The sequence below is a fragment of the Drosophila navojoa genome, chromosome 2, assembly GCF_054131105.1.
Source record: "Drosophila navojoa isolate 15081-1374.11 chromosome 2, UAZ_NAV_1.0, whole genome shotgun sequence".
Classification (NCBI taxonomy): Eukaryota; Metazoa; Arthropoda; class Insecta; order Diptera; family Drosophilidae; genus Drosophila; species Drosophila navojoa.
Window position 1 is genome coordinate 7,049,907 of NC_142890.1, and position 7,777 is coordinate 7,057,683.

Genomic DNA, 7,777 nt, shown 5'->3' on the forward strand with positions numbered 1-7,777 from the left:
AAAAAAAAAACAAAAACAAAAAAGTGAAAAGAATAAAAATTAAATAACAATTTAAAGAAAATTAGATATTTAACTCGAGTTCGGCGTGTGAGTGACAGAAAAGAAATTTAAGAAACTCGGGCGCTTTTCTCATTGATTAGATGCAATATAGAGAATCTATTTCAGGATTATATATTTGTTTGGCTTACAGAAATGGAACTGGGATTACATTTGGCTTAAAGGAACGTTTTTAAATTTAAAGCAAATGAATGTCATAATCGGTCTTACAAAAGTCTTCAACTGGATCATATAACACTTTAATTGGATATTTAAAACAAGCTTGGGCAACACAACAAACAATCAACTTTGTAGTAGCTCAGATCCTTCAGATGGAGTCTCATCCAACCAACAAGAAATCTCATTAACTAATTTCTCTCTGTTGATTTCTAATATTCTGCAAGTTCCATTTTGTTTCTTTCTCGCCTCTCATTTAATATAACCTCATAATTCTCTATTCACATGAGAGCTTTACGTCTGTATGCAAAAATCTTATGCGCTTTTGAAACTGGAAATGATTAAAATCTAAAAATGCTAGTTAAGTGATATGCGACTTCATGGATTCAAAATAGTTACTGAAAGTAGATTTTGTGTTATCATGGATGATCATGAATGAAATACGTAGTGCCCTACCCGAGCTTAAAAAGTGTTAATTTTGTAAAGTGCTACGTTAGCCCACGTGCAGTCCATTAAATAGTTTTCTGCCTCGTACACAACGTGAGTTTTGCGAAACTTTATAAACAAATCTCAGGAACAGATGACTAGATAATACTAATATTTAGTTAATACGTGTGACGAGTTAGAACATCCCATTAAAATAACTTCCTTATTGAGCGCAACTACATTAGATAAAAGAGAATATTCTGATTCATCAATTTTGAAACGAGTGAGAATTGAAAGTACAAATATTTAGAGTAAAATATATTTTTAAATACACACCTCCTTCGTTCTCAGATCCATCCAAGCCTGACTCATATCAAATCGATATGATCAAGAATATTTTGTAAACTCATAAGCAAGCTTTCAGAGCCCGGCATATAATTGAACTTGCACAAATGGACATTTCTATATCTCTAGTTTATCAACCGAGAACTATCGCTGTGGCCTCCGCTAGATGGAATTAGAATAGAAATGTAGCATGCTTTACTCTCATTTTTTTACGACTTTTTGTGTTTTTTTATTTTTTATTATTTATTTGCATTTCACAGCTGACGTAAGAAAAGGAACTACGCTCGCTTGTGTGCGTCCACTTGAGCCGAGAGTAGAGTATTTAAGCAGAATACAATCAAGCAATAAAGCGCTATTAAGTAGTAGATCTGTTTGCTGAGTGGCTGCTGCGATAAACGCCAGAGGTTGACTTTAATTTATACATCTAAATTGCTATACGGCGGCTCATATAAGCGCAGAGTTATGAACAACATGCGCACGCGAGCCAGCGCCGACCGGGCACAGGTGGACGGACACACCTCTGACGCCAGAGCAATTAGAGCAATAAAACGAAAACAAAAACAAAAATAAAACAAAAGAAGAAGAATAAGAAAAAGAAAAACAAATTGTGACGTGAGTCAACATGGGCAGCGCCACACGTGGCCAGATACCGCCAGGCGGATGCTGGATATTGGAGATGTTTGACTACTGTTTGGCCTCCTGGGGGAAGAGCTCCTGGTCCTCGTTGCAGAACCGTATGTTGCTGGTGACGGGCAGCATCTGCTGCTGCTTGAGCGACATGTGCTGCAGCACCAGCACCACATTGTCGTTGGCCAGCTCCTTGGCCACGGCGTTCAGCATCTCCACGAAGGTCGCGTCGAACTGCATGAAGCGTGAGCATTGCACCACAATGGGAAAATCGTTGCGATACAGCTGACACGCGGCGACAATCTCCGTGCGCAGCATGTCCACGCCCGTGTAGAAAATATCCGACTGCGGCTCAATATGCACGTAGTACTGCGACTCCCACTGCAAAGCAAACGAAAGACGATTAAATATGGAAATGCCTTCGGCTAGCTCATGCGGAACGCACCTGCTTCAGGCTGACCTCGATGCGGGGATTGCCCAGGCGCAGCAGGATACAAATCATGCTGACCACGATGCCAAAGAGCAGGCCCATCTCAACGCCAGCGACCAGGCACATGACCAGACTGCCCGTCCAGCTGAAGAAGTCCTTCTTGTTGGTGCGCCACAGCTCCTTGATGGGCGTCAGGTCAATCTGGGCACAGCAGAAACATATATGAGCTATATACGTACATCTCATAGAGTATATTCGTTTAGCCTACCATAAAGACGACTGCTGCAATGAGCACAGCAGCCAGTGATGATCTGGGTATGTACTGAAAGTAGGGCGTCAAAATGGACAGCGCGGAGAGCACAATGAGACCCGTGTAGATGCCAGCCATGGGCGTGCGTACGCCCGACGCCTGACTCACGGCGGAGCGCGTGAAGGCGCCGCAGGTGGGCATGGCGCTGAAGAAGGAGCCGGCCAGATTGCACAGGCCCAGTGTCAGCATCTCCTGCGAGGCATCCAGTTTGCCATCCTTGACTAGAAGACCATTATATATGATTATGATGAGTAAATCAGTTCAATTGCTCGTATTACGTATACGCACCGAAGGCCTTGGCAATGGCCACATTCGCCAGGACAGCCACAATGGGCACCAGAATAACGCCGCTGCCCAGCTCGTGCAGGATGTCGGTGAAGACATAGGTGCGATTCTGATGCTCAAAGGCGAAGGGCGGCAACTTGATGCTGGGCATGGCCGAGGCGACCTTTGAGGAGAGCGCAAAGGGCACTGCCTCCATTGAGCTCTTGTGCACCCATATGTAAACCATCAGACCGCTGAAGAAGACAATCAGGGCATTGCGCGAGATGCTGATGTACCAGAGCACCTTCTTCAGGCGCTGCGTCAGCGGCGTATCCTGCTTAAACTTGACCTGGGACAACAGCTGCAATGTGCAACAAAGCATCCCGTTAGACTCTCAACCAACCCCGATCGATTCGACTTACCCGCAGTGCGAGCAGCAGGCAAATGCACGTGATGCCCAGAATGGCGTCCGACAAGTGAATATTGGTGAAGTAGTCTCCGATCGAGGGCACCTTCTTCAGGCGAATGCCGAGCAGACTCTTGATCTGCGCCAGCACCACAATGACAGCGGTGCCGGACGTAAAGGCCTTGGTCACGGGCGCCGGTATGAAGCTGACTATGAAGCCCAGCTGAAAGACGCCCATGAGCAGCTCCACAAATCCAGCCAGAAAGGCCAGCACGATGACTATCTGCACGGGCTTGTCCGCGCAGAACTGCAGCGTCATGATGGCCATCAGGCTGGTGGGGCCGATGGACACCTGCGGTATGGTGCCAAAGAACACATAGATAATGGAGCCAATGAAGGCCGAGTACAGGCCGTACTCCGAGGAGAGGCCCGCCAGCGCCGCGTAGGCAATGCTCTGCGGTATGATGGTCAGGCCGAGCGTAATGCCCGCTATAAGATCCGCGAAGGCCTGCGATCGATCGTAGCTGCGTATCCAGGTGAGTATGAAAATGCGACGCAGCAGCCAATGCGCTTGCTTTGGGGCACTGTAACGGCTCTGCATGTCCATCTCGAGGCTGTGCGAGAGCTCGTAGCAGTCGTCGCCATTCTTTTCCGTATACTTGACCTCGCCATCCCCATTGGCTGCAATGAGAGTTGAACAATGGACATACATATAGATATACATATCTGGTATCTGTTAGGTATATCTAAAGACTTTCTGCTCGTACGATCGTATATTGTGGCCACTGTAGCCTCTGGCCGCTTGCCGCCAGCTCCAATGCGGCCCTTTGCGATGCTAAACGTGCGCTTCCACGGCCAACGCATTTCGTACTGATTCTCGATTTTTGCCCAATGGGCGAATTGTAAACGCTTTAAGCCTCATTTTATTTGTTATTCGGCCAGGGGAATTTTTAGCGCTAAGCAAGCCGTATAGCCCCTTCGGAAATGCGATATTGAACCCGGCAGCCGAGCTCGAGCTGTTTCGCGTTGATTCTTCTTTTTTTTCGGCTTTTGTTTTGCTTTTTTCAATTGTGTGAAATCGTAATTAAGTATTTCTCGTCATGCACGGCACGAGTGTAGGATCGAAATTATACAAATAAGTATAACCACAAAGCTTTGACACGCCGCAGACTCTATACACTAACTAGATCTTATGGAAGTCACGCTTAGAGAAGGCGCTGCTGTAATTAGAGATCTGATTGATTGCATTCTAATATTCTAGTACAAGTGCCACTGAATGAATGTCTTGTAGATGAAACGTATACGAATATTCCTTCTGAAGAGCTTTGTTTTTATCTTTATCCAGATTTTTTATACAATATTTAAAATCTATCTTGAAAGACTGAGTGTGGTCCTTAACAAGTTCTGTTATTATTATCTCAAATTTATTAAGTAGTGATGATGTAAAGGCCTGAGGCACTTTTAAAAATAAACTCCATAACTTACTTTATCTATAAACACTACAGAATGAAAATATACTATCTTTGCAATAGCTTAAGATAGAGATAAATATAAGAATCGCAAAAGTTTTTTTTTTTATACTAAATACGCTCAAACTAAAATAACCTAATTTTTATATAGCTAGTAAAGCTTTAGTTACTATATGATAAGCAACATCAAGATATAAGTTAGCTAGTATAAAAGAGCCCAATCTATGAATAATTAGCTAGCTCTGAAATATATTAAATCTATGCCATTTCAAGCTCTTAACTCATCGCCAATGAGCCAATCTCCGCTGTAGGGTATATATATATATATATATATATATATATATATATATGTAGAGCTGAGCACAAGTCGCATTGGGACAGATCTGAGTACCAATTGAAAACCTGTTCCAAACGTCTGCTCATTCAATTTCATGCAAAACTAAAACTGAGAGTTGTGTAGAAAGCGAACGTGTGTGATATTGTTTTTAGATTTGTTTACATAATTCGCTTACTAGTTGTATTTTACACCTGTAACTCAGCTACGAGAAGGACAACTATAACTATTCGATATGAATAATTGGCATATTTGATTGCTTGATCAGATATTCACGCTGTGTAAGCAATGTGTCACCCGGTGCTAACCCTAATGCAAACACACTTCATGTCTGCATTGTTTATCTAATAGATTAGCAGATGCTTCTTTTTTCTGTATTTGCTAAACTTCTCACATTCTCCATGTGCGCTTATAAATAGAGTTCAAACACAAAATATTGGGTTGACTCATCAATGTTGGCGGTAATAATTGTGACGCAAAAAAATTAGAGTTAAGTGTTCTAATAACTCATGTGTGTATTTTAGATATGTGGATAATTGTTGATATGTATTTATGTATGCTTCAGTAAATATATGTACATATATCTGAACTTGATCATGGAACTAATTCAATTGCCAGCTGTGACATGCTTAAAGCACATGAATGCCAATATACCTGCTCTAGTTCGTTCTCTCTATATCTATATCTCCCGCTATGTAATTTCCTTTCTCTCTCTCTCTCAGTAATTGAAGTTAACAGCCGACCTTTAATTATATTTGCCAATTATAATTAATTTATTATTTCCGTTATTATTTGGAATATTTGTTAAGTTCCAATCTTGATTAGACTTAGTTATATAAATATATATTCATACTGTTTTTTTTTTTTTTTTTTTTTTTTTTTTTTGCTTTTTGTATTGCAATAAAAAGTTGCTAAAATTTCTAATTATTCTTATTTAAGTCGTCAATAACACGGATTTATATATATTATTATCATCGACAGATAATTATACTTTGCAATTCACCAACATTTTATCAACATTTATATTTTTTCAATGATTTCTTTTTGCATATTAATAACAAAAATAAGATTATAGCATGAAAATGCAATTTATGAGTAAAGCTTTGATAAACAAAACAAATAAATTTTCAACGTAAGTAAAAATTAAAAAACAAAATATTTTGTGAAATGAAAGATGAAAGATTCAAGATAATGATTGGGGAATAATATGGTAAGTACACCTAGCAAAATCTGTATTGGCATTGCTATACATAAATAAAGTTTAAATAATAACTCTTAACATCATCTGCTAAGTCACCAATAGGAGGTTTTGTCAGACATGGAGGATATATCCGTGTTTACTTTATAGGTATACTAAACAAAAGTAAAGATCGATCACTTTTTATCTATTTTAAAAGCACACATAATAATTCAGTAAATATGCTGATAGACTGCCTTACAATTAATCTATTAATCTGGGAATAAAAAAAAATCTAAATATCTATAGATATAGGCATTATATATTATTATAGTTGCGAGACATGAAAACTGAGTTTTATGTTCCTATTAAGACTCCGCTTTTATTGCTTGCCAGACACGACTTTAAAATATAACAATAAAAGATACTTTATATACAAATCTAAAGTCTTGCCAGTGTTCATAGATTACACACACTTAAATAAAAGCGAAATACAATTCAAATTTAATTCAATCCAAAACGTCACAAAAGAAAACTAGGCTTTGAATAGCCTAAGCCCTGAACCTTGAATTAAATGCTGAAGTAGCGTAGATTACATTTTAGTTCTTAGCTAATTGAACTCAGTTTAATCAACTGTTATTTACATATGACCAAGGTATATTCTTTGGTATAAAAGCTTCTCTCACATAGTAAACCGACAGATAAACAACTCAGTTCGAGGAATATCCCATTCCACTTAGAGCACTTTTATTATTTTTTAATAAATATTTATTAAAAGAGTCACTTCTTAAAAATATTACTTCGAGCATACCATCAAAAGATAGTTTTTTCTTAAAAGGCATTTTGGATTTATATATAGATATGTATAGAGATATTATCCTTTTCGGTTCAGCACAATTCACTGAATACACTTGTTAAGGATAATCTGATTTTTCTGATTTTTGGATAATCCGATTTTCTTTATCATATGTCGGTCCTCGAGTGCGCAACGCTTCGCAAGCTAAAGAAAACTGCCGAATGCGTGAATTTTGGAACGATAAATAAGTGAGAATCTCGGGCAGATTTCTTTGATAAACAAGAAAAATGAAAAGAGTCAAGAAAACGGTGACAACTTGTGCCCGATAACAACAACAACAATAACCACAATGAGACACTTAACGCGCATTAGGGCAGCTATACGTACAGATGAATACATATGTAGATGGGATGGATAGTAACTACTACATTCATAAGCCAGACGCTCTTATATCGTCGATCTGTGTGTGATAAGAGTTAAAGTATTCCAAAGAGCGAGTCAATCTTTGGCATGCCAAGTACTTTTCCATCTGCCAATCAACAGTCATTTTCAATATTTGATCTACAGCTTAGGCTGATAGGCATACTTAATATTATATCTAAATTTATTAGTTTTGAAAGATGTTAATCAATTGCTAACATCTTGTGACAGCACATAAGTCTGTCCTGTCTCGCAAGTCGTTTCAGCTGTCAATTGAATTAATTGGGGTGACAAATTCTGGCAAACTGTTCTGCTTCCGGACAGGTTTTAACTAGCTCTAAGGAAATGCATATAATTATTATTCTTAACTATGGACTACCATGAGCAGTCTTGTCAGCGTTTATCTTATCTTAGGATGAGGTATCTTTTCTATTCCCTGCATTGAAAATCTTCAATGAATTTATATCTCTATAAATAGACACAGATTGTGCAACACATTAAGGTCATCAGGTGTCTGGGCTCCTGTGCATGATGGACAATTGATCTACTTTTTTATCGCA

The 7,777-nt window shown here is 39.2% G+C and overlaps 1 protein-coding gene across 2 annotated transcripts; it reads right to left on the bottom strand.

Moving 5' to 3' along the window:
* Nucleotides 1–1,200: 1,200 nt before the first annotated feature.
* LOC108658965 (sodium-independent sulfate anion transporter) lies at nt 1,201–7,026 on the bottom strand. 2 transcript variants are annotated; one of them, XM_030383996.2, is made up of 6 exons: nt 6,813–7,026; nt 3,038–3,702; nt 2,640–2,976; nt 2,310–2,572; nt 2,057–2,242; nt 1,201–1,992 (listed from the first exon to the last, which is right to left on the bottom strand). In XM_030383996.2, exons 1-6 carry the CDS (start codon nt 6,841–6,843, stop codon nt 1,669–1,671), a joined length of 1,806 nt encoding a protein of 601 aa, XP_030239856.1. In that variant the 5' UTR covers nt 6,844–7,026; the 3' UTR covers nt 1,201–1,668. The 2 variants fall into 2 exon arrangements, with proteins under 2 accessions (XP_030239856.1, XP_030239854.1); XM_030383994.2 differs by lacking the exon at nt 6,813–7,026 and adding an exon at nt 3,789–4,024.
* Between the last annotated feature and the right edge of the window lie 751 nt (nt 7,027–7,777).

Bases quoted from the DNA above. Each gene is read 5' to 3' on its own strand.
- LOC108658965 (XM_030383994.2), bottom strand. From the start codon at position 3,885: ATGCGTTGGCCGTGGAAGCGCACGTTTAGCATCGCAAAGGGCCGCATT. The intron at 3,703-3,788 runs GTACGAGCAGAA...CTCTCATTGCAG, and splicing joins AGTGGCCACAATATACGATC to CCAATGGGGATGGCGAGGTC. The intron at 2,573-2,639 runs GTGCGTATACGT...ATGGTCTTCTAG, and splicing joins GGCCATTGCCAAGGCCTTCG to TCAAGGATGGCAAACTGGAT.